General features: G+C 47.8%; 1 protein-coding gene and 1 long non-coding RNA gene across 2 annotated transcripts; both read right to left on the reverse strand.

The window, feature by feature from the left end:
* Window positions 1-1681: 1681 nt before the first annotated feature.
* LOC115161187 (insulin receptor substrate 2) lies at window positions 1682-24648 on the reverse strand. Its single transcript, XM_029711968.1, has 2 exons — window positions 21015-24648; window positions 1682-4132 (listed from the first exon to the last, which is right to left on the reverse strand). The coding sequence occupies exons 1-2, from the start codon at window positions 24340-24342 to the stop codon at window positions 4128-4130; spliced, it is 3333 nt and encodes a 1110-aa protein (XP_029567828.1). The 5' UTR covers window positions 24343-24648; the 3' UTR covers window positions 1682-4127.
* On the reverse strand, window positions 13615-15499 carry LOC115161191 (uncharacterized). Its single transcript, XR_003869205.1, has 2 exons — window positions 13846-15499; window positions 13615-13811 (listed from the first exon to the last, which is right to left on the reverse strand). It is a non-coding gene; the product is annotated as an uncharacterized LOC115161191 (long non-coding RNA).
* Window positions 24649-25824: the final 1176 nt, after the last annotated feature.

A 25824-nucleotide genomic window follows, 5' to 3' on the forward strand; every position in this document is an offset into this window, starting at 1 on the left:
GTGCCATCTTCATTGTTTTGCACAAAAAGGGCTTCACAAGGCTTCAGGGTGCCTAAGAAAGTCCAGCAAGCGCCAGGACCGTCTCCTAAAGTTGATTCAGCTGCGGGATTGGGGCACCACCAGTACAGAGCTTGCTCAGGAATGGCGGCAGGCAGGTGTGAATGTATCTGCACGCACAGTGAGGCGAAGACTTTTGGAGGATGGCCTGGTGTCAAGAAGGGCAGCAAAGAAGCCACTTCTCTCCAGGAAGAACATTAGGGACAGACTGATATTCTGCAAAAGGTACAGGGATTGGACTGCTGAGGACTGGGGTAAAGTCATTTTCTCTGATGAATCCCCTTTCCGATTGTTTGGGGCATCCGGAAAAAAGCTTGTCCGGAGAAGACAAGGTGAGCGCTACCATCAGTCCTGTGTCATGCCAACAGTAAAGCATCCTGAGACCATTCATGTGTGGGATTGGTTCTCAGTCAAGGGAGTGGGCTCACTCACAATTTTGCCTAAGAACACAGCCATGAATAAAGAATGGTACCAACACATCCTCCGAGAGCAACTTCTCCCAACCATCCAGGAACAGTTTGGTGATGAACAATGCCTTTTCCAGCATGACGGAGCACCTTGCCATAAAGCAAAAGTGATAACTAAGTGGCTCGGGGAACAAAACATTGATATTTTGGGTCCATGTCCAGGAAACTCCCCAGACCTTAATTCCATTGAGAACTTGTGGTCAATCCTCAAGGGGCGGGTGGACAAACAAAAACCCACAAATTCTGACAAACTCCAAGCATTGATTATGCAAGAATGGGCTGCCATCTGTCAGGATGTGGCCCAGAAGTTAATTGACAGCATGATAGGGCAGATTGCAGAGGTCTTGAAAAAGAAGGGTCAACACTGCAAATATTGACTCTTTGCATCAACTTCATGTAATTGTCAATAAAAGCCTTTGACACTTATGAAATGCTTGTAATTATACTTCAGTATTCCATAGTAACATCTGACAAAAATATCTAAAGACACTGAAGCAGCAGACTTTGTGAAAATTCATATTTGCCTCCTTCTCAAAACTTTTGGCCACGACTGTACACACACATAATTACAACCCCTCCCGCATACACACACACCCTGCCCCCAAAAACACACACACACAAACTAATATCCCAACCAGACTGTTACTGTTACAATTATACAAAGTTTTCCAGCCTTAATTACCATTTCAATTAGCATGGCTGTGAGAAGGAATAATCTGACAGCATATGGCTGAGGGCACAGAAACATAATCCCATAACTGCTTTTATTTATTCCTTCTCTGTTCTGTCGCTCATGACAAGCTAGTCTAATTACTATTGTAGGGGGTTGGGGATGGGGGGGCAAACCCATAACAGCGCTAATGCTAGAAGATGCTAAAATAATTATTCTCAGTGTTGCCACTGGGGTGTTGTTCAATGGGCAGAAGTCATAGTACAATACTCATTGAGGAGACTAGCAGAGAGGGAACAGATGAACATGCGTGGCTAAGACACAAAAGACAAGCTGAGAGAGGTTTTTATTTGATTTATTGAAAAATGAATTGAGACATCTGGTGTCTGTGGAGACGGATGATGCTCCATCTTTCTTCCATTCAGATAAGAGATCCCAACAAAAAACCTCCACACTTGTTTGTGGAGAAAGAGAGGAGACAGAGTCATTAGCTTTTTAAACAATGTTATTCTTTATTGCATGTGTCTTTAAAGAATCAACACAGTCTAAAGCCATGGCAACTACACTAGGTTTAAATGATCATATCTTAGTAGTATCTCAATAAGTCATGAGATATGAAGTATTTACAATGGAAGACACAGCAAGTTAAGCTAGGTCGTCATATCATCGTAATGTTTAGACGCTAAATAAAAACCCAACAGGAACGTTATCCAAATGCAAAAAACCACTGGTCAAATCACCAATACGCTCTATTAGCAAAAACAAACAGAACACTTTCCATTATATCAATTGGCAGAAAAAAATTACAAAGAGCAAAAAAATAATATATTTTAAGGTTTAACAAACATTATTAACATATTATTATACATTTGGTACCTCTCTATAAACAAATTTCTTAAAAATGTAAATATTGCATGTGCCATTTGTGAAATGTACCTAAGTAGCAAGAATAAACTTGTATGTCAAGTATTAATGAATGATTTGTTCTCTTAAAGTATTTCTCGGAATTACAGCATTAGAAAATGTCCTTGTAGAGGCAATCATTTCACAAGACCATCCTGTAATAATCATTTTAAAATCCATGCCAAACATTGCTGCCTGTATATAACTTAATAATTAGTGCTTTCATTGTTTCCGGGAACTCACTCCAAACACATAAACAGTACAAACATAACTTATCATCTTTAACTTAAAATTTCTCTCAAACAAAAGGTTCAGCTTGCGCTCAATTTTATTCTCTGTATTTGTACATTTTTACAGTATATAGGCGAACGTTGAGTACCAATGAACTGACAAAGTAAGCAACACTCTTCGTCCTTATTCCTTTTTTTTGTTCATTACGTTTTTGCCTGTTTCTTTTGTCTTATTCTGCATGTTGTAGCAGTTGTAGTAGATATTGTTGTGGTATTTCTCCTCATTGTCAAGGTGGTTACGTTCCCCAAGAGGAGAACATGGAATAGACTACATTCAAGTGTCTTGTGTTTACAATCTAGGCAGTTTGTAAGTGCAAGACCGTGCAGCATTAGCTCTGGTGTGTCTCCTCCTTACTTACTGTCTCACAGCCCAAAGCAGCAGCCATAGCTTCAAGCATGTCAAAACCTCTCTGAAAACCAGTCACGAGTCTGCCCACCAGCCCAATCACAGCACACCTCTGTGCCAAATAGCCTATCACAGCTAACCACAGGCGCCGTGCTGAGGCATCAGGTGAGAATAACGTGTCACAGGTGGGTCGTTGTGAGTGAACTAGGTAATCTGTTAAAGTATATAAAGGCTTTGTCTCAATGATGGTGTTCTAGGCATTAACAACAGACCACCAGCCCAGGTCAAACTGGGACATGATGTGTGTCCTACTCCAGAAAACTCCTCCTGGATCCCCTTCTCATGGCTTTTACTTGCGTGATGAATAATGCCGAACAGCTTCTTCTCGTAAGCTTTGTATGCAATGATAAATATATTACTATGTCATATTAATATATAGTAACTATATGTGAACGAACTGTAATAATCTCAATAATCTTTGATTGCAGAGGGAAAGAGGTCAGACAGACATTTCTTCCTCTCCGGCTGATCAGACAAACATTCCGTCTCCATGGCAATGGATTTAAGTCTTTGATTTTCTGCGTGTTTATAGGTCCAAACTAAACGTCCGTCAGAAACTGCGGACAGGAGAGTAGTAAGGCTTTGGATTGGTGTTCATAAAAACATTCACCTCTGAAAATAAATAAATATATCTCGATATATATTTCTGGTGTGTAAATAAGTACTAACCTGGTTTGCTCTGAGGTAGGGGTTTTAAGCAACTGCTAACTCACTACATTGTTGAATGTATTCGTAAAATGCCACCTCTCTTCAGTACAAATTCAGTGTACACATCCACACACACACATGCACCACTAAGTGCACACATATAAATAAATAAACCTGTGTAAGTATGTATAACGAGTGTTTCGCATATCTTGAGGTTTGGTTCAAGGTGAGGTTAACTGGCCCTGTCAGCCAAAGCCAAACGATAACCAGTGGAATAATAATAATAACAATAATGATAATAATAATAATAATAATAATATCATTTTGCAGAAGTAACTTTGAATGTACATAGATAATCTTTGAAGAAACATTCTTTTTATTTGTCTAGATAGCAGCAGCGACGGCCCCTCAATGTCTGGGTGCCGAGAGGGGGGAGTGAAGATAGGAGACTTGGGGGAGGGGGGGTCAAGTGTCCACATTGTCGTGACGACGGCGGCCCTGTTGACCCCTAGGGGAGGGGATGGTGGAGGTTAAAGTTTGTCTACTGCAGCACATGGTCCAGCTGTCGGCGTGGCGACCTCGTCACTAGGCTGCAGCGTTATCCATCGTTCACAGCCAGGAGGGAGGGAGAAAGAGAGAGAGAGAGAGAGAGAGGGGGTATAGGATGGGGGTGGTCCCATCAGATTTCAGTCTGAATGGAGAGAAAGAGAAACAGAGAGGGGAGGGGTTTGGTTAATTAGGTTGCCATATTATCTACAAGCAAATCCCACATACAGACTTAAAAATGCATTCCTTTTTTTGTCCCACTGTGCTCTCGTTATCTCTTCCATTGAAAATGATTTGTACGTATGTGTGCGTGAGTGTGCTCGTCAGCTTGGAGACAATGAAGTGGCAGAGGGAAAACAGCACGTTTAGCACTATTCAGCTGACAGAGTACAGTCTCCAATGACGACAAACACTGACCCATGCCAGCACTGACACACACATTGAAAAACATACAGAAGCATATGCAGAAGCACAGAAAATAAAACACACACCTAAGCATATAGCACTCTAAGAGAAACACAAAACACAGAAACTGACAAAAACCGACCAGGCAAACAAACAAGCACAAACACTTACAAACAAACACACACACTGACAAACAAACACACACATAGTAAGTTTACACACACAGTGTGTGTTTTTCTGGCCTTGTGTAAACACTGTGAGTAGAGAGTCTCTCTCTCTGAAAAACAGCGCTGTGACCCTTGCTCCTGTGTACTTGTTTGTGCAGTGTGATTTGCATGCAGTGCTGGCATGGCAGTGGAAGTAACAGCCCACTGCACTTCCCCTCCATGCCTCCCTTTCTCCCACTCACTACCTCTCTTCTCCCTCTCTCTTTTTCCAGTGGTGGAAAAAGTACCCAATTGTCATACTTCAGTAAAAGTAACAGAACATGACTCAAGTAAAAGTGAAAGTCACCCAGTAAAATACTAATTGAGTAAAAGTCTAAAGTATTTGATGTTAAATATACTTCAGTATGAAAAGTAAATGTAATTTCAAAAATATGCTTAAGTATCAAAGTAAAAGTATAAATCATTTTAAATTCCTTATATTAAGCAAACCAGACGGCACCATTTTCTTGTTTTTTTCTCCATTTACAGATAGCCAGGGTCGCACTCCAACACTCAGACATAACTTACAAATGAATCATTTGTGTTTAGTGAGTCCTCCAAATCAGAGGCAGAAGGAATGAGCAGGAACGTTCTCTTGATAAATGTGTAAATTGGACCATTTTCCTGTCCTGTACTTTGAGTGTCAGGGAAAACATATGGAGTAAAAAGTAAGTACATTATTTTCTTTAGGAATGAGGTGAAGTAAAAGTTGTCAAAAATATAAACAGTAAAGTACAGATACCCCAAAAAACTACTTAAGTAGTACTTCAAAGTTTTACTTGTATACTTTACACCACTGTCTTTTTCCAGCAGAGAACAAGAGGTTTTATCACAGAGCTAGATGTGATCGCCAATCTCTTAAACAACCCTGATTCAGAACCCGCAGTGTTAGGACACACACACACACACACACACACAGAGAGAGAGAGAAATGACAACACCAGAACTTGAAACAAAACGTCAGACCAAAATACTATAATAATGATACTTTTCCAGAATACTGATCCTCTATACCCACCTACTAGGAGAACCCCCTATACCCACCTACTAGGAGAACCCCCTATACCCCACCTACTAGGAGAACCCCCTATACCCACCTACTAGGAGAACCCCTTATACCCACCTACTAGGAGAACCCCCTATACCCAACCTACTAGGAGACCCCTAATACCCACCTACTAGGAGAACCCCCTATACCCACCTACTAGGAGAACCCCTATAACCCACCTACTAGGAGAAAACCCCTATACCCACCTACTAGGAGAACCCCTATACCCAACTACTAGGAGAACCCCCTATACCCTACCTACTAGGAGAACCCCCTATACCCACCTACTATGAGAAACCCCCTATACCCACCTACTGAGGAGAACCCCTATACCCACCTATCAGGAGAACCCCTATACCCACCTACTAGGAAGAACCCTATACACACCTACTAGGATAACCCCCTATACCCACCTACTAGGAGAACCCCCTATACCACCTACTAGGAGAACCCCTATACCCACCTACTAGGAGAACCCCTATACCCACCTACTAGGAGAACCCTATACCCACCTACTAGGAGAACCCCCTATGCCCACCTACTAGGAGAACCCCCTATACCCACCTACTAGGAGAACCCCCTATACCCACCTACTAGGAGAACCCCTATACCCACCTACTAGGAGAACCCCTATACCCACCTACTAGGAGAACCCCCTATACCCACCTACTAGGAGAACCCCTATACCCACCTACTAGGAGAACCCCCTATACCCACCTACTAGGAGAACCCCTTATACCCACCTACTAGGAGAACCCCCTATACCCACCTACTAGGAGAACCCCCTAACCCACCTACTAGGAGAACCCCCTATACCCACCTACTAGGAGAACCCCTATACCCACCTACTAGGAGAACCCCCCTATACCCACCTACTAGGAGAACCCCCTATACCCACCTACTAGGAGAACCCCTATAACCCACACCTACTAGGGAGAAACCCCTATACCCCCTACTAGGAGAACCCCCTATACCCACCTACTATGAGAACCCCCTATACCCCCCTACTAGAGAACCCCCTATACCCACCTACTAGGAGAACCCCCTATACCCACCTACTAGGAGAACCCCCTATACCCACCTACTAGGAGAACCCCTATACCCACCTACTAGGAGAACCCCTATAACCCACCTACTAGGAGAACCCCTATACCCACCTACTAGGAGTAACCCCCTATACCCCCTACTAGGAGAACCCCCTATACCCACCTACTAGGAGAAACCCCCTATCCCACCTACTAGGAGAACCCCTATACCCACCTACTAGGAGAACCCCTATACACCACCTACTAGGAGAACCCCTATACCCACCTACTAGGAGAACCCCTATAGCCCACCTACTAGGGAACCTATACCCACCCTACTAGGAGAACCCCTATACCCACCTACTAGGAGAACCCCTATACCCACCTACTAGGAGAACCCCCTATACCCCCCTACTAGGAGAACCCCTATACCCACCTACTAGGAGAACCCCTATACCCACCTACTAGGAGAACCCCCTATACCCACCTACTAGGAGAACCCCCTATACCCACCTACTAGGAGAACCCCCTATACCCACCTACTAGGAGAACCCCTATACCCACCTACTAGGAGAACCCCCTATACCCACCTACTAGGAGAACCCCTATACCCACCTACTAGGAGAACCCCTATACCCACCTACTAGGAGAACCCCTATACCCACCTACTAGGAGAACCCCTATACCCACCTACTAGGAGAACCCCTATACCCACCTACTAGGAGAACCCCCTATACCCACCTACTAGGAGAACCCCCTATACCCACCTACTAGGAGAACCCCTATACCCACCTACTAGGAGAACCCCTATACCCACCTACTAGGAGAACCCCTATACCACCTACTAGAAACCCCTATGCCCACCTACTAGGAGAACCCCTATACCCACCTACTAGGAGAACTCCCTATACCCACCTACTAGGAGAACCCCTATACCCACCTACTAGGAGACCCCTATACCCACCTACTAGAGAACCCCCTATACCCACCTACTAGGATAACCCCTATACCCACCTACTAGAGAACCCCCTATAACCCACCTACTAGGAGAACCCCTATACCCACCTACTAGGAGAACCCCCTATACCCACATAACTAGGAGAACCCCCTATACACACCTACTAGGAGAACCCCCTATACCCAACTACTAGGAGAACCCCCTATACCCACCTACTAGAGAACACCCCGATACCCACCTACTAGGAGAACCCCCTATACCCACCTACTAGGAGAACCCCCTATACCCACCTACTAGGAGAACCCCCTATACCCACCTACTAGGAGAACCCCCTATACCCACCTACTAGGAGAACCCCCTATAAACCCACCTACTAGGAGAAACCCCCTATACCCACCTACTAGGGAGAACCCCCTATACCCACCTACTAGGAGAACCCCCTATACCCCACCTACTAGGAGAACCCCTATACCACCTACTAGGAGAACCCCCTATACCCACCTACTAGGAGAACCCCTATACCCACCTACTAGGAAGAACCCCCTATACCCACCTACTAGGAGAACCCCCTATACCCACCTACTAGGAGAACCCCCTATACCCACCTACTAGGAGAACCCCCTATACCCACCTACTAGGAGAACCCCCTATACCCAACCTACTAGGAGAACCCCCTATACCCACCTAATAGGAGAACCCCTATACCCACCTACTAGGAGAACCCCTATACCCACCTACTAGGAGAACCCCTATACCCACCTACTAGGAGAACCCCCTATACCCACCTACTAGGAGAACCCCCTATACCCACCTACTAGGAGAACCCCCTATACCCACCTACTAGGAGAACCCCCCTATACCCACCTACTAGGAGAACCCCCTATACCCACCTACTAGGAGAACCCCTATACCCACCTACTAGGAGAACCCCTTATTACCACCCTATGACCCTACCCCTACTAGGAGAACCCCTATACCCACCTACTAGGAGAACCCCCTATACCCACCCTACTAGAGAACCCCTATACCCACCTACTATGGAAACCCCCTATACCCACCTACTAGGAGAACCCCCTATACCCACCTACTAGGAGAACCCCCTATACCCACCTACTAGAGAACCCCCTATACCCACCTACTAGGAGAACCCCCTATACCCACCTACTAGGAGAACCCCCTATACCCACCTACTAGAGAACCCACCTATACCACCTACTAGGAAACCCCCTAACCCACCTACTAGGAGAACCCCCCTATACCCACCTACTAGGAGGAACCCCCTATCCCCACCTACTAGGAGAACCCCCCTATACCCACCTACTAGGAGAACCCCCTATACCCACCTACTAGGAGAACCCCTATACCCACCTACTAGGAGAACCCCCTATACCCACCTACTAGGAGAACCCCTATACCCACCTACTAGGAGAACCCCCCTATACCCACCTACTAGGAGAACCCCTATACCCACCTACTAGGAGAACCCCTATACCCCCCCACCAGGAGAAACCCCTATACCCACCTACTAGGAACCACCCCCTATACCCACCTACTAGAGAACCCCCCTAACCCTACCTACTAGGAGAACCCCTATACCCACCTACTAGGAGAACCCCCTATACCCACCTACTAGGAGAACCCCTATACCCACCTACTAGGAGAACCCCTATACCCACCTACTAGGAGAACCCCTATACCCACCTACTAGGAGAACCCCCTATACCCACCTACTAGGAGAACCCCCTATACCCACCTACTAGGAGAACCCCTATACCCACCTACTAGGAGAACCCCCTATACCCACCTACTAGGAGAACCCCCTATACCCACCTACTAGGAGAACCCCTATACCCACCTACTAGGAGAACCCCCTATACCCACCTACTAGGAGAACCCCCTATACCCACCTACTAGGAGAACCCCTATACCCACCTACTAGGAGAACCCCTATACCCACCTACTAGGAGAACCCCTATACCCACCTACTAGGAGAACCCCCTATACCCACCTACTAGGAGAACCCCCTATACCCACCTACTAGGAGAACCCCCTATACACCTACTTAGGAGAACCCCCCTATCCACACTACTAGGAGAACCCCCTATACCACCTACTAGGAAACCCTATACCCACCTACTAGGAGAACCCCCTATAACCACCTACTAGGAGAACCCCCTATACCCACACTACTAGGAAAAAAAAGAAAAACCCCCTATACACCCACCTACAGGAGAACCCCCCTATACCCCCTACTAGAAACCCACTATACCCACCTACTAGGAGAACCCCCTATACCCAGCCTACTAGGAGAAACCCCCTATACCCACCTACTAGGAGAACCCCCTATACCCACCTACTAGGAGAACCCCTATACCCACCTACTGGAGAACCCCTATACCCACCTACTAGGAGAACCCCTATACCCACCTATAGGAGAACCCCCTACCCTACTAGGAGAACCCCTATACCCACCTACTAGGAGAACCCCTATACCCACCTACTAGGAGAACCCCTATACCCACCTACTAGGAGAACCCCCTATACCCACCTACTAGGAGAACCCCTATACCCACCTACTAGGAGAACCCCCTATACCCACCTACTAGGAGAACCCCCTACTAGGAGAACCCCCCCTTACCCACCTACTAGGAGAACCCCCTATACCCACCTACTAGGAGAACCCCCTATACCCACCTACTAGGAGAACCCCCTATACCCACCTACTAGGAGAACCCCCTATACCCACCTACTAGGAGAACCCCCTATACCCACCTACTAGGAGAACCCCCCTATACCCACCTACTAGGAGAACCCCCTATACCCACCTACTAGGAGAACCCCCTATACCCACCTACTAGGAGAACCCCCCTATACCCACCTACTAGGAGAACCCCTATACCCCCCTACTAGGAGAACCCCCTATACCCACCTACTAGGAGAACCCCCTATACCCACCTACTAGGAGAACCCCCTATACCACCTACTAGGAGAACCCCCTATACCCACCTACTAGGAGAACCCCCTATACCCCTACTAGGAAGACCCCCTATACCCACCCTACTAGGAGAACCCCCCTATACCCACCTACTAGGAGAACCCCCTATAACCCACCTACTAGGAGAACCCCCTATACCCCCCTCCTAGGAGAACCCCCCTATACCCACCTACTAGGAGAACCCCCTATACCCACCTACTAGGAGAACCCCCTATACCCCCTACCCTACTACTAGAGAAACCCCCTATACCCACAGTACTAGGAGGAACCCCCTATAACCCACCTACTAGGAGAACCCCCTATAACCCACATACTAGGAGAACCCCCTATCACCCACCTAACTAGGAGACCCCCTATACCCACCTAACTAGGAGACCCCCCTATACCCAACCTACTAGAGAACCCCCTATACCCACCTACTAGGAGAACCCCTATACTCCACCTACTAGGAAGAACCCCCTATACCCACCTACTAGGAGAACCCCCTATACCCACCCTACTAGGCGAAACCCCTATGCCCCACATACTAGGAGAAGCCCCCTATACCCACTACTATGAGGAACCCCTATACCCACCTACTAGGAGAACCCCCTATACCATCCTACTAGGAGAACCCGCTATACCCACCTACTAGGAACTCCATACCCACCACTTAGGCGACCCCTATTACCCACCTACTAGGAGAACCCACCTATACCCACCTACTAGGAGAAACCCCCCTATACCCACCTACTAGGAGAACCCCCTATACCCACCTACTAGGAGAACCCCCTATACCCACCCTACTAGGAGAACCCCTATACACCTACTAGGACGAACCCCATACCCACCTACTAGGAGAACCCCCTATACCCACCTACTAGGAGAACCCCCTATAACCCACCTACTAGGAGAACCCCCTATACCCACCTACTAGGAGAACCCCCTATACCCACCTACTAGGAGAACCCCCTATACCCACCTACTAGGAGAACCCCCCTATACCCACCTACTAGGAGAACCCCCTATACCCACCTACTAGGAGAAACCCCCTATACCCACCTACTAGGAGAACCCCCTATACCCACCTACTAGGAGAACCCCCTATACCCACCTACTAGGAGAACCCCCTATACCCACCTACTAGGAGAACCCCCTATACCCACCTACTAGGAGAAACCCCCTATACCCACCTACTAGGAGAACCCCCTATACCCACCTACTAGGAGAACCCCCTATACCCACCTACTAGGAGAACCCCTATACCCACCTACTAGGAGAACCCCCATTTACCACATCACTACTAGGAGAACCACCCTATTACCCACCTACTAGACGAGAACCCCTCTATACCCACCTACCTAGGAAGACCCCCCTTTTATCCCCACCTACTAGGAGAACCCACCCTCTACCCACCTACTAGGAGAACCCCCTATACCCACTACTAGGAGAACCCCCTATTACCCACCCTTACTAGGAGAACCCCCTATACCCACCGTACTAGGAGAACCCCTATACCACCATAGGAGAACCCCCTATACCCACCCTACTAGAGAACCCCCTATACCACCTAATAGGAGAACCCCCTATACCCACCTACTAGGAGAACCCCCTATACCCCACATACTAGGAGAACCCCCTATACTCCACCTACTAGGAGAAACCCCCTATACCCACCTCCTAGGAGAACCCCCTATACCCACCTACTAGGAGAACACCCTATACCACCTACTAGGAGAACCCCCTATACCCACCTACTAGGAGAACCCCTATACCCACCTACTAGGAGACCCCACCTACTAGGAGAACCCCTATACTCACCTACTAGGAGAACCCCCTATACCCACCTACTAGGAGAACCCCCTATACCCACCTCCTAGGAGAACCCCTATACCCACCTACTAGGAGAACCCCCTATACCCACCTACTAGGAGAACCCCTATACCCACCCTACTAGGAGAACCCCCTATACCCACCTACTAGGAGAACCCCCTATACCCACCTACTAGGAGAACCCCACTATACCCACCTACTAGGAGAACCCCCTATACCCACCTACTAGGAGAACCCCCCTATACCCACCTACTAGGAGAACCCCCTATACCCACCTACTAGGAGAACCCCCCTTAACCACCTACTAGGAGAACCCCCCTATACCCACCTACTAGGAGAACCCCCTATACCCACCTACTAGGAGAACCCCCTATACCCACCTACTAGGAGAACCCCCTATACCACCTACTAGGAGAACCCCCTATACCCACCTACTAGGAGAACCCCCTATCCCCCCCTACTAGGAGAACCCCCTATACCCACCTACTAGGAGAACCCCCTATACCCACCTACTAGGAGAACCCCTATACCCACCTACTAGGAGAACCCCTTATACCCACCTACTAGGAGAACCCCTATACCCACCTACTAGGAGAACCCCCTATACCCACCTACTAGGAGAACCCCCTATACCCACCTACTAGGAGAACTCCCTATACCCACCTACTAGGAGAACCCCCTATACCCACCTACTAGGAGAACCCCCTATACCCACCTACTAGGAGAACCCCCTATACCCACCTACTAGGAGAACTCCCTATACCCACCTACTAGGAGAATAAGAGAGGAATGGGATAACTACTATTTATACCCAAAACTGCTAAATGCCTCTGTCACTCCACAGTCACAGAGGAGGTGCAGTACATGATATACCAGTAAATAGAGGAGTGATTCACCTTGCGCTACTCACACTCACAGGAGGCTGATTAGAGTCTCTATTATCCTGCTAATCACATTAGAGGGGCTGACCCACTTCCACAGACACTGTGTCACCCTGTGTCACCCTGTGCCGTGCTCTGTCAGACAGACAACCAGGAACCAGGACCTAGCCTGTTATTGGGAACCACACCTCATGGCTGACCAACCTCACCATAACACCACACCTCATGGCTGACCAACCTCACCATAACACCACACCTCGTAGCTGACCAACCTCACCATAACACCACACCTCATGGCTGACCAACCTGACCATAACACCACACCTCATGGCTGACCAACCTCACCATAACACCACACCTCATGGCTGACCAACCTCATCATAACACTACACCTCATGGCTGACCAACCTGACCATAACACCACACCTCATGGCTGACCAACCTCACCATAACACCACACCTCATGGCTGACCAACCTCACCATAACACCACACCTCATGGCTGACCAACCTCACCATAACACCACACCTGATAAAATATCTTCTGACTTGGTGTGGTGTATGTGACGGCAGAGTTCACAGAAGTAGTTTGAATTTCACAGGGCCAATTACACCCAGGGTCCAGTCACTCCATTCAGGGAGAGGGTTGGACAACCAGAGTAACAAAGTCAACCTGACATGGGAATGTGTGTGTGTGTGTGTGTGTGTGTGTGTGTGTGTGTGTGTGTGTGTGTGTGTGTGTGTGTGTGTGTGTGTGTGTGTGTGTGTGTGTGTGTGTGGCCCAGCAGGGCCGGTCCAGACCAGTTGGTTGCAGACACAGGGGTGTGAGGGAGTGGGGATGAGGGAGAGTTGCCGAGAATCAGAGCTTAATCATCTCACACACACAGCCGAGGTTTCTAAACACACACCCCTGGTTACCAATCACACAGTCCTGCCAAGCCATCACAATCCTCTTTTATCAGTGGAGACTCAACCAGCCCTTCTCAGTGCAGTGTGTGTCAGCTGAGAGAGACTACCTCCCCTAATACAACTAATTTCACACACGCTGGTCACAGAGGGAGAGAGCGAGGGGGTAGAGGGAGGGATAAACAAACCCGTTACCGCCTACCCATCCCCCTTACAGCCACGCCACCACACACCCCTCTACCCCTTCCTGGAAGGTGCCCCTCCCTCCTACCACACTCCTCTCCACATTATTTATTTATTTCTCACTGGCTATACATAGACCTGCTGCTCTCAGGCCAGGAACACTCTACATCACACTCACACACTCCACAGGCATATACAAAAGAAAAGACATGCTACTGTAGTTTAAAGTACAAAATATGAAGTTCATATCTCAGACAACAGGTCTGTAATTCTCCTAGCAGTAGCATATCTCAGACAACAGGTCTGTAATTCTCCTAGCAGTAGCATATCTCAGACAACAGGTCTGTAATTCTCCTAGCAGTAGCATATCTCAGACAACAGGTCTGTAATTCTCCTAGCAGTAGCATATCTCAGACAACAGGTCTGTAATTCTCCTAGCAGTAGCATATCTCAGACAACAGGTCTGTAATTCTCCTAGCAGTAGCATATCTCAGACAACAGGTCTGTAATTCTCCTAGCAGTAGCATATCTCAGACAACAGGTCTGTAATTCTCCTAGCAGTAGCATATCTCAGACAACAGGTCTGTAATTCTCCTAGCAGTAGCATATCTCAGACAACAGGTCTGTAATTCTCCTAGCAGTAGCATATCTCAGACAACAGGTCTGTAATTCTCCTAGCAGTAGCATATCTCAGACTGTTTTTTTTGGGGGGCACATGGGAAAATGTCTATTTGAATTTGAGAGAGGAAGAGGGAAGGAAAGGGAGTGAACCAAAGGAAAATGGAGAGCAATAAGACGGAATGGGTGAGGAGGGAGTGAAGCCTGTTCCCGAGAAGTCAGGAGAACATGAGCTCAATGAGGCTTAAGTGATCCTAACTGCAACTCACCTCAGTGTTTGGGAAACCTGTGTGTGTGTGTGTGTGTGTGCTCTCCCTTCCACTAAATCTAACTCGAAACAAAACAAAATACTCAACAATGTCTAATCCTGAACAGAATGTAATACTCCTTAACTCCCAGCTAAATGGAGGGAACGTTAACAGAGTTTATCTAACCTTGGAACATCCCGTCCTAGTTTATGGCTATCAGACAGAGAAGGGGAGGGAGGGAGGGAGGGAGGGAGGGAGGGAGGGAGGGAGGGAGGGAGGGAGGGAGGGAGGGAGGGAGGGAAAGTGAGAGAGGGGTGAAAGACAGGTGAAGACAAACGTTATTAGAAATATGCCACTACGTCTAGGTATTATTATTGGATTGATCTATAATTAACCACACACAGCAGCTTACAAGTCAATCAGCCTTTTTCAGCACAGCTATGCTATCCTCTAAAATCACACCACCTCAGTGAAGTTCATTTAGGTAACTAATTCAGTTAAAATTCTCAAAAGCAATTATTATTTTCAAAGAAGTCCATAAAACAGGAGGCAATTCAAGGAATTCCTGTAATGGGGCTATTTAGCTATCTAATTTACTAATTGTTTAATTAGTTGTTAAACAAACCTCTATGGCATTTTATTAAAGCCAACCAGAGGCCCTCAGCTGGAACTAGGAGCTACAGACAGAGGGCTCTCTGGGCAGAGAGAGAAAGGAGGGCAGAGACCAACTGACTAGGAGACTCAATCACATGACTTACAGTAAACAGAAACTAATGCCAGAAAAAGTGAGAGAAATAAAGAGAGAGAGAAGGAGGGACAGAGAGATAGAGAAAGGGAAAAAAGTGAGTGAGTGAAAGAGAAAAGAGAGAGAGAGAGTGAGGGTTAGAGTGATATTTGGTCTCAATTCAATTCAAGGGGCTTTATTGGCATGGGAAACATATGTTTACATTGCCAAAGCAAGTGAAATATATAATAAACAAAGTGAAATAAACAATAAAAAATGAACAATAAACATTACACTCACAGAAGTTCCAAAAGAATAAAGACATTTCAAATGTCATATTATCTTTATATACAGTGTTGTAACGATGTGCAAATAGTTAAAGTACAAAAGGGGAAATAAATATACATAAATATAGTTCGTTTTTACAATGGTGTTTGTTCTTCACTGGTTGCCCTTTTCTTGTGGAAACAGGTCACAAATCCTGCTGCTGTGATGGCTCACTGTGGTATTTCACCCAATAGATATGGGAGTTTATCAAAATTGGATTTGTTTTTTCGGCCTCTCTCACGCAGATGGTGCTCAGTCATTGCCTCTGAAGGGCCAGATAACCAGTGAGCACTGCTGGGAGGGGCAGGTGCAAGACCCTGGCCCCCACCATCTGCTAACACACACACACTGAGGTAGAGAGGGAAACAAAAGAGGGGACGAGGTCAGAGCTCCCAAATAAAAACAGGGAGAGAATGAGTGTCTCTATCAAACACCTGACAGCCCAAAAGAGAGAGAGCTCTCATAAAAAAAGAGGAAAACATGAAGAAAGGAGAGAGAAATGATAAGAGCTTCAGAGAAAACACAGAGAGAGAGAGTTTCAGACACAGAGATAGACTAGAGAGCGTAGGAGAGGAGAATACATGTTTCTTATTCTGTTTCCAGATAACTGGTGTTTGCTTGTAGCGTTCCCTTCCTCACTGCTAATCCCAAGGGCCCTCACACACCCAGGGCCAGTTCAAAGGTTACGTTTCTGACCCGGGGCGGCAGAGTGAGGTGCAGGGGTGGGCCATATGGGGGTATGCTTTGAAATTTAAACAGCCCCCAACCCACTCAGTGAACAACCCCCTTCCCTCTCCCCTCTCAGTGAGTGCATGCCTACCCCCAAACCAAAACAACAACAACACCAAAAACACTAGCTTTGGACCGGCCATCAGCTCAATGAGTCAATGAACCAATAAACTAAAAAAAGTCTCAAACACTGATATCTAATTCACAAAAACACAAGTCCAGAGTAACCTACAAACACAAGGCCAGAGTAACCTACAAACACATGGCCAGAGTAACCTACAAACACAAGGCCAGAGTAAACTACAAACACAAGGCCAGAGGAACCTACAAACACAAGGCCAGAGTAACCTACAAACAAGGCCAGAGTAAACTACAAACACAAGGCCAGAGGAACCTACAAACACATGGCCAGAGTAACCTACAAACACATGGCCAGAGTAACCTACAAACACATGGCCAGAGTAACCTACAAACACAAGGCCAGAGTAACCTACAAACACAAGGCCAGAGTAACCTACAAACACAAGGCCAGAGTAACCTACAAACACATGGCCAGAGTAACCTACAAACACATGGCCAGAGTAACCTACAAACACATGGCCAGAGTAACCTACAAACACATGGCCAGAGTAACCTACAAACACATGGCCAGAGTAACCTACAAACAAGGCCAGAGTAAACTACAAACACAAGGCCAGAGGAACCTACAAACACATGGCCAGAGTAACCTACAAACACATGGCCAGAGTAACCTACAAACACATGGCCAGAGTAACCTACAAACACAAGGCCAGAGTAACCTACAAACACATGGCCAGAGTAACCTACAAACACAAGGCCAGAGTAACCTACAAACACAAGGCCAGAGTAACCTACAAACACATGGCCAGAGTAACCTACAAACACATGGCCAGAGTAACCTACAAACACATGGCCAGAGTAACCTACAAACACATGGCCAGAGTAACCTATAAACACATGGCCAGAGTAAGCTACAAACACATGGCCAGAGTAACCTACAAACACAAGGCCAGAGTAACCTACAAACACATGGCCAGAGTAACCTACAAACACATGGCCAGAGTAACCTACAAACACAAGGCCAGAGTAACCTACAAACACATGGCCAGAGTAACCTACAAACACAAGGCCAGAGTAACCTACAAACACAAGGCCAGAGTAACCTACAAACACATGGCCAGAGTAACCTACAAACACATGGCCAGAGTAACCTATAAACACAAGGCCAGAGTAACCTACAAACACATGGCCAGAGTAACCTACAAACACATGGCCAGAGTAACCTACAAACACAAGGCCAGAGTAACCTACAAACACAAGGCCAGAGTAACCTACAAACACAAGGCCAGAGTAACCTACAAACACATGGCCAGAGTAACCTATAAACACAAGGCCAGAGTAACCTACAAACACATGGCCAGAGTAACCTACAAACACATGGCCAGAGTAACCTACAAACACAAGGCCAGAGTAACCTACAAACACAAGGCCAGAGTAACCTACAAACACATGGCCAGAGTAACCTACAAACACAAGGCCAGAGTAACCTACAAACACAAGGCCAGAGTAACCTACAAACACATGGCCAGAGTAACCTATAAACAAGGCCAGAGTAACCTATAAACACAAGGCCAGAGTAAACTACAAACAGACACACACAACAGCTGTCACACACACACACACACACACACACACACACACACAAAATATAAAGGCCAATTCAGCCTCAAATGATTTGCATTCCAAATCCAGCCGGTCACAAATGAATGTGAGCATGTGGAATGCTGACTACGAGTCACATTGTGGTGCTGAGGGAAGAATGTGGAAAAGCCTGTAATTTCTTGGTAAACACTTTGTTCTTTCTCTCCGGCTGATCATTTGTTTTTCAGGAATGCCATAAATAACCAAGCAATAACCGGCCACGGCCAACTCGTACCGGATCAACTCTGCTCCTTCTCTCTGGCTTTGTTGTCTCCCCTCCTCTGTTCTTACCCCCCTCCCTCCCTCCCACTGTGGTCTGTTTTGTCCTGATTTTGAAAAACAAACTAATACATGTCACTCCTCTGTCTCCATTCCTCCTCCCCCATCTCCTCTCCTTCCGTAGCTTAGGGCCAGGTCTTTCTTTCTGCTCAACTTTGTGGAAATGTCTGCTATATCTACCAAACAACTCAGTCAGCAGAGACGCTTAGGGTTGCAACATTTTCCAGAAATCCTAGGAGGATTCCTCCTGCTTTTAGGAATACTCCAACCACTATTTCAGAGAAAACCAGGGAATTTATTGAAAACCAGGGAATTATTGAAAACCAGGGAATTTATTGAAAGTTCCCAGAATTGTGCAACCCCAGTCATGCTCAAACACACATGAAATCCATTATTACACAAACATAAGTAAATACACTGGCATAATACTTAACACACACCCTTGATTGAGTATGTTTGGCCAATCAGTGCATATGTTTTTAATCCTCTTGAGAGCAGGTGCAGTGTGTGTGTTAGTCTGTTTTGTAAAGTTCCTCACCGTAAAACACCACCGTGATCTACAATCCCCCCCAGTAGGTTAGAAAAACAAGTGAAAATTCACATCTCCCAGCAGCCTTTGTACACTGCATTCCTAACATGAAACTCAATACCTGACAAGTGATAAACAACTGACTCACTTGTTTTTCTGGGGGACCCAGTGCACTGACTGCACCCAGCCCTTCTGTTTACAGCCAGAGAGGTAGACAGAGGAAGAGTGAACGTAGATGAGGAAAGGAGAAAGAGAGCACTCCCTTTACCAGGGCATTGCCGATCACAACATTGTGTAACCGCTGCCTATAGGCCTACAAGTAATGTATATTTCACCATCAATGTCCAAACCAAATATATGGGGAGTGTGTTATTTACTGTTGTATAGCAGGCTACTGATACTACAGTAGACATAAGCCAGGAACGAGGTGAAAGGTCATGTTTTGGTTTCCCCAACCTCCCACCCCTTAAACGGGACCCATCAATATTTACAGACGGGGTTGAAGTGTGATTTGGTAGGTGAATTGTCCCCTAAATCCATTTATTTTCTGTTCTGTGATCATTTTGAACAGAATCCGTTTTAGCCTACTTTCCACTATATTTGCTGACTCATATCCTAATCCTCTCAGAGCACATATAACTGTGTTACATAAACAAGAAACCCCCTGGCCGATATATTCCTTATGGATTGTTCTGGCATGCTGAGCAAAAAAATATTTAGCATCATGGAAGCAACGCGTTGGGATATTTTCTCCTGTCTCCGTACATTTGCACTAGCGTAGTCTGGTCCAGAAGAATAACTGCGTCACAGGAAACGCTGGCTGTGGCTCGAGCGCACACGTTGATCCAGAATTCAAACAGCTTCAATCATTTGCATCACGACACCACGCGTATTTCCCGCAGCCTTGGCCTTAATGATGGACTGAATGTGTGCGACGGGCTACTCCGAATATCACAGTTGATATGGACTGAATAAGCTGCACAACAGGACTAATACGCTACACTTCTCATTGTGCTCCAACTTGCACCGTCACTTATCATTTCAGCCGCCATGTTTAATAAATCATGTTTAGAGAAATAAATAATATCTATGTTGAAGTAAGTAGTTTCACTATAAGCAGTATACACCAAATACATTTGTTTAAACGGACTTGCAACAACAAACATAAACACTAAACAGTTTGATGTAGCTCATGCAATGGAATGTATTTTTCGTAATGTCAGTTGAATTGACTCAATAAATCACAGCATACATTGAAGGGTAAGATTCCTGCTTCCTGGCATGGCTACACTCAAAATGTCTAGTCTAACCATTATGCCATCATTGACTTAAATGGGGACATCCTTTCCATTCATTCTATTTCTAAGCCATGGATGAATGAATGGGCTCATGATAAGCATGCAAAGGCACACATATAATCGGCAGAGGCTCACCTTTCACTGCTGTTGCAGTCTCCTTGAAGCCCATGGTGGCATAGGGGCTGGCGTTGAAACCGTTCATGCCCCCCTTGCATCCGCACGCTGCCTTGAACCTCAGCAGTCCCTCACAGCCCCCCAGACTGCTGCAGCCCCCCAGGCTCCCTTCCATCAGGTTTAAGGCAATGTAGTTGAGTCCGTTCTGGTAGCCCGCCGAAGTCTCCCGACACATGGGGCTGTTGCTGTTCCCATACTCCTCCTCTGAGCCCTCCGAGCTCCGGACCAGCCGCGACACGTTCTCCACCGATGCCGAGCTGTGCCGTTTGTTGGCATCGTGGGCGAATGACGGAGACACTGGCGTTACCGTGGTGGTGGAGGAGAAGGTCTCGGAGCTGTGGCGCCTGCGACCCTGGGGGTCAGCCCGGATCACCTTAGCCCCCCTGTCTGGGTTGACGGGGGGGATGGAGGGACCCCCCAGGAGGAAGGACTCCACAGGGACAGGGGGGACCACCACTACGCCCTCTCCCCCCAGGGTGAGTCTCTGGATGCAGGACGAGGGGCTGGTAGGCAGGGGGGTGGTGGAGTCAGAGGGGCACAGAGAGGCAGGGAGAGAGGCAGAGGGGTTGGTAGGACTGAAGGTCATCTCAGTGTAGTCGTCTTTTACAGCGCCAACCGGGCACACAGGGCTCACATGCTTTTGGAGAGGATATTCCACTACGACTCTCTCCTCTTTTCCCTCTCTCTCCTCCTCTCTCTCCCTCTGACCCTCTCTGTGAGGCTGGCTGGGACACACGAGGAGCACAGGACTCGGCTCCATGCGCCCTATTGAAGAAGGGGAATCCCTGTGTTTGGAAGAGCATGAGCTGATGTCGATGTTGACGTATTCGGAGAGTGGCGGGGAACTCCTCGCCGGCCCGTCCACCGAGCCCAGCGATGAAGCAGAGCTTTCAGTCGTGGCAGAGACAGGTGGATATCGTGTGGCGTTGCCAAAGTCTATGTTGATGTACTCCCCGGGACTCCTGGGCTCAGAGGGGAGAGGGTGTTCGCTCATACAGGGCAGTGTCCTCAGAGAGTCCAGAGCGAGCCGGGTAGGCCGACTCACCCTCCCCCTGTGGACCAAACCCCCCTCCTGGGTCACCCTGCCGGCTCTGAGGATCGAGGGGGCTGAGGAGAGGGTGTTGGTGGGGGGCGTACCGATGGAGACTGGTGAGATGGGACAGTAGTTGGACTCCTCTTCTATCCTCTGCCTCTGTAGACTCATCACCACGTACTGGTCCGTGTCACCGTTTCTCTGGGGCTGAGCTTTGAGAGAGCGGGTTTGGGAACTGATGGAGTAAGGCTGTCTGTGGTGAGGGTGAGGCTGGGGGGTAGTGTCTGTGAGGAAGTAGTCTGGGGGGGTGAAGGTCACCAGAGGGTCCACAGGGGACATGTTGAGGTACTCCCCATTGGTGAGTTTCTCATCTGAGCTGTCCACAGACATCTTGGCCCCATAGAACATCCTCATGTAGCCGCTGTCCCCCAGAGACACACTGCCAGGGGAATCTGTATGGGGACCCATCCCAGCTGGAGAGGGGTGAGAGCGGGGGTTGATGATCTGCTTTGGGGCCGACACACACATGGGGCTCATGGGCATGTAAGCATTACCTTTGACCCCCCCTGTCTGAGGGGCCACGCCCGGAGTCATGGGCATGTAGCCACTGTCGCCTAGGTGACCGTTGGAGCCTATCTGGACATCGCCATAGTCCTCGGGATAGGTCACTTTTGGGGAAGCCATGTGAGAGCTGCGACCCGATTGGCCACCACTGGTGTAGGTGGCCCTCATGAGCGTGTATTCGTCCAATGAGGCAGAGGAGACCTGGGGCGGTGCCCTGTGCTGGCGCGGGGTGGTGAGGGAGTATGTGCGTTTCCGGTATGCCTTGTCCAGCTCTGGTAACCGGCGGTAACCGTTCTGGTTCTGTCTCTCCATCACCATGTAGCCGTGGAGGTCGCTGCCTTCCCGGGAGGGGGGTGTGTCTTCCCTCAGGGACTCTGGGGTGTTACTGCGGAGGGTGAGGTGCAGGCCTGCAGGGCTGGAGCCATAATCATCACAGGAGATGAAGCCCCCATCACTGGGGGAGACCGAGGCACTGCAGCTGGAGGGGCAAGGAGCGCTGCTTTCCGAGCAGGAGGACAGGCTGACAGGGCTTGGGGTGGCTGTGGGTGGGGAGTGGGACAGAGGCATGGACATGGACTTACTGTGCTGGAGGGAGGAGGATTCAAATGTCCGGCAGGGCCGGGCTGTAATGGTGTTTGATCTTCCTAATAGGTTCGGTTGAATACCGGGGCTGAGGGGACTCCCGTTAACAGACATGGGGCGCGCCATGGTGCCTTCTCCCTCGCTGGCAGTGCGTATCCGGCAGGAGGTAAAATTACTAACCGGGGAAGTTGTGGCCATGCTGTCAGTGCGCGACCGCCGCTGGAGCCCGGTCTGGCTTGGAGGAAGGTTGTTGAGGTGCCGCCGGGTGGGCACGGAGATGGGGTTAGTGCCTGACGACTGGCTCTTGCTGCGCGGCCGAAACTCAGACAGCTCCTTCATGGCTTTCATGGCCTCCAAGATAGTCTCGTGGATGTTTTGCGCCACCACTGAGTCGTCAGCCTGCATCCACAGCTCGCCTGGTCCCGTGGCTGCTGACCGTCCGACCTCGATGAAGAAAAAGCTCTCTGAGTGTCCGCATCTCCGAATGTTCATCAGCTGTAAACTGACGGACGCGACATCCGAGTTGAGCTTTACGAAGCTGATAGTCCGGCTGGATAAACACAGTCTGTACACACCGGTCAGATTCCGGCTCTGCCCCAGCCCTTTTGATTTCAGGTTCACTTGCCATACCTCCGTATACGCTGCAGTTACCGGCGTAATCATCCCGTAGTTCGCCTCATCAAACCCCACCAGCGAAGACGCGGAATTGGAAGCGGAGCCGTCGGAGTACACTTTCCCCTCGCTCATTAAATCCGTTAAGACTCGGTACCAATTCTCCTGCTCTTTTTCATTCTCTGCCGCCACGGCAAAATATTCGTCCTTGGTATAGAGGGCGATAAGGTGTTTGTGTTTGGCGTCAGCTCTCTTGTTGATATTGAGGCAGCAGTCAAGAGGTATAACCCTCTTTGCCGCTGACTTGTTTTTCCATTTCTTCTCGCTCTCGTAGTACTCCAGCCGGGCAGGGAAGCCCTCGTCCGGCTCCTTCAGAACGAAGAAGCGCTTGTGTCCGTGCTTCTGCTTCTTGAGGTATCCACATTTCTTAATCTTGGTGTTACTAATGTTCGCGTTGGATAACAAGTGTCCTCCCCCAGTATTTGGAGGACTCGCCATTCTATCGTCCTTTAAAAAACAAATCTTACTTTCGTTAACCTGCTGTTATATCCTCACTTATCGAAGGCTGGAGAGAAACTCTGGAGAGAAACTCTGTGTAGTCCGTATCTCTCAGAAGCAATGTTTCACTCCAGGCGCCGGCTGTGCGTTCGGCGTCTGTAGCTGTTTAACAGTAAATAACCCATATCGCTAAAGTGACCGGAGAGAAGAGGGAAACAATATGTGACGTTCTACACATCCAGCTTTGGTTACAAAAAAAAGAGAAGGGGAGGGAAAAAATTCACACACTGACACTTGGTCGCTGCAAGCCGACGGGGCGTACCTGCAAATCCGCCTACTTATTGGGCTCATTGGTGGTGGAGAGGGCTGCATGATAGTGAAAAGACTTCGTCAGATGTTAGAAAGCCCTCCCACTCAATTACATTAAATTCAATGGGCTTTATTGGCATGGGAAACATATGTTTACATTGCCAAAGCAAGTGAAATAGACAAGAAACAGATAGGAAATAAACAAGGGAAATAAACAATTTTAAAAAACGTGGACATTACACTCACAAAAGTTTTAAAAGAATATTGACATTTAAAATGTCATATTACTGGCTATGTACTGTGTTGTAACAATGCACACTCTCATACACACTCCTGACCTCTTGCGACTCAATCTGGGTACTGTTGATGCTGTTCATGTGCTAGTCGGAATGTCCGATTTGCTAACTCTTTGTAGTTATACTCGTGCCGCGTTCAACCAGTTAGCAAGTCGGAAATGTCAGAGCTTCCTAGTTCCGACTAGCATATGAATGCACCATCCACCATGCCGGTGGTGCATTCACTAGGCCCGTATGCATATTAAATGCGTACGTGTATCCTCTTCTCGCAGAGCAACTCAGGCTATGTAGCCTATTATCAAATGATTTATGACGAGACGTATTACAGGCCCTGGCGGCTATTTGGGTTAAGTATTGTTGTATTTATTAGGTTTGTGCGCAGTATAGCAGTGATTAGTGCGCAATAAGAATTATGGAGGGAAAGCTCAATTATATTCGTCACAGGTTTCAGAGTGGATAAACTGATAGAAGTTTGTGTGAATATACACCTATGTTATACACACATGTAATTTTATTATGACAAGTTGATGCTGTCAATAAATAACAATGGCTATAATAGGCATGTAATACAAGCCTTGATGATATAAAGAATTTGGTCTATTTGCATTCGTATGAATTTTTTACACAGGTTATAGCACAATTCTAAAAACACGGCATGATGCATGATCTAGTAGATTCTACAATGGATAATCCATGCTCCAAACGTCAATTGGCATCAACTGCGATTTACAACGTGACGTGAGAGGAGGGTGCGTGACTGTTCCCAGTCTGTACCCAGCCTCTGCCCTCCTACTTCAGAAGTAAACAAGCATCACGAGACTGCGGCTCTGTGACACAGCTAGGCTGGAAGGGTGAGCGGGAGAGCCTCTGACGCAGG

This window comes from Salmo trutta, chromosome 24, assembly GCF_901001165.1.
Source record: "Salmo trutta chromosome 24, fSalTru1.1, whole genome shotgun sequence".
NCBI lineage: Eukaryota > Metazoa > Chordata > Actinopteri > Salmoniformes > Salmonidae > Salmo > Salmo trutta.

What these genes read in the sequence shown, in the direction of transcription:
- LOC115161187 (XM_029711968.1), bottom strand. Translation starts at nt 24,342, where the DNA reads ATGGCGAGTCCTCCAAATACTGGGGGAGGACACTTGTTATCCAACGCG.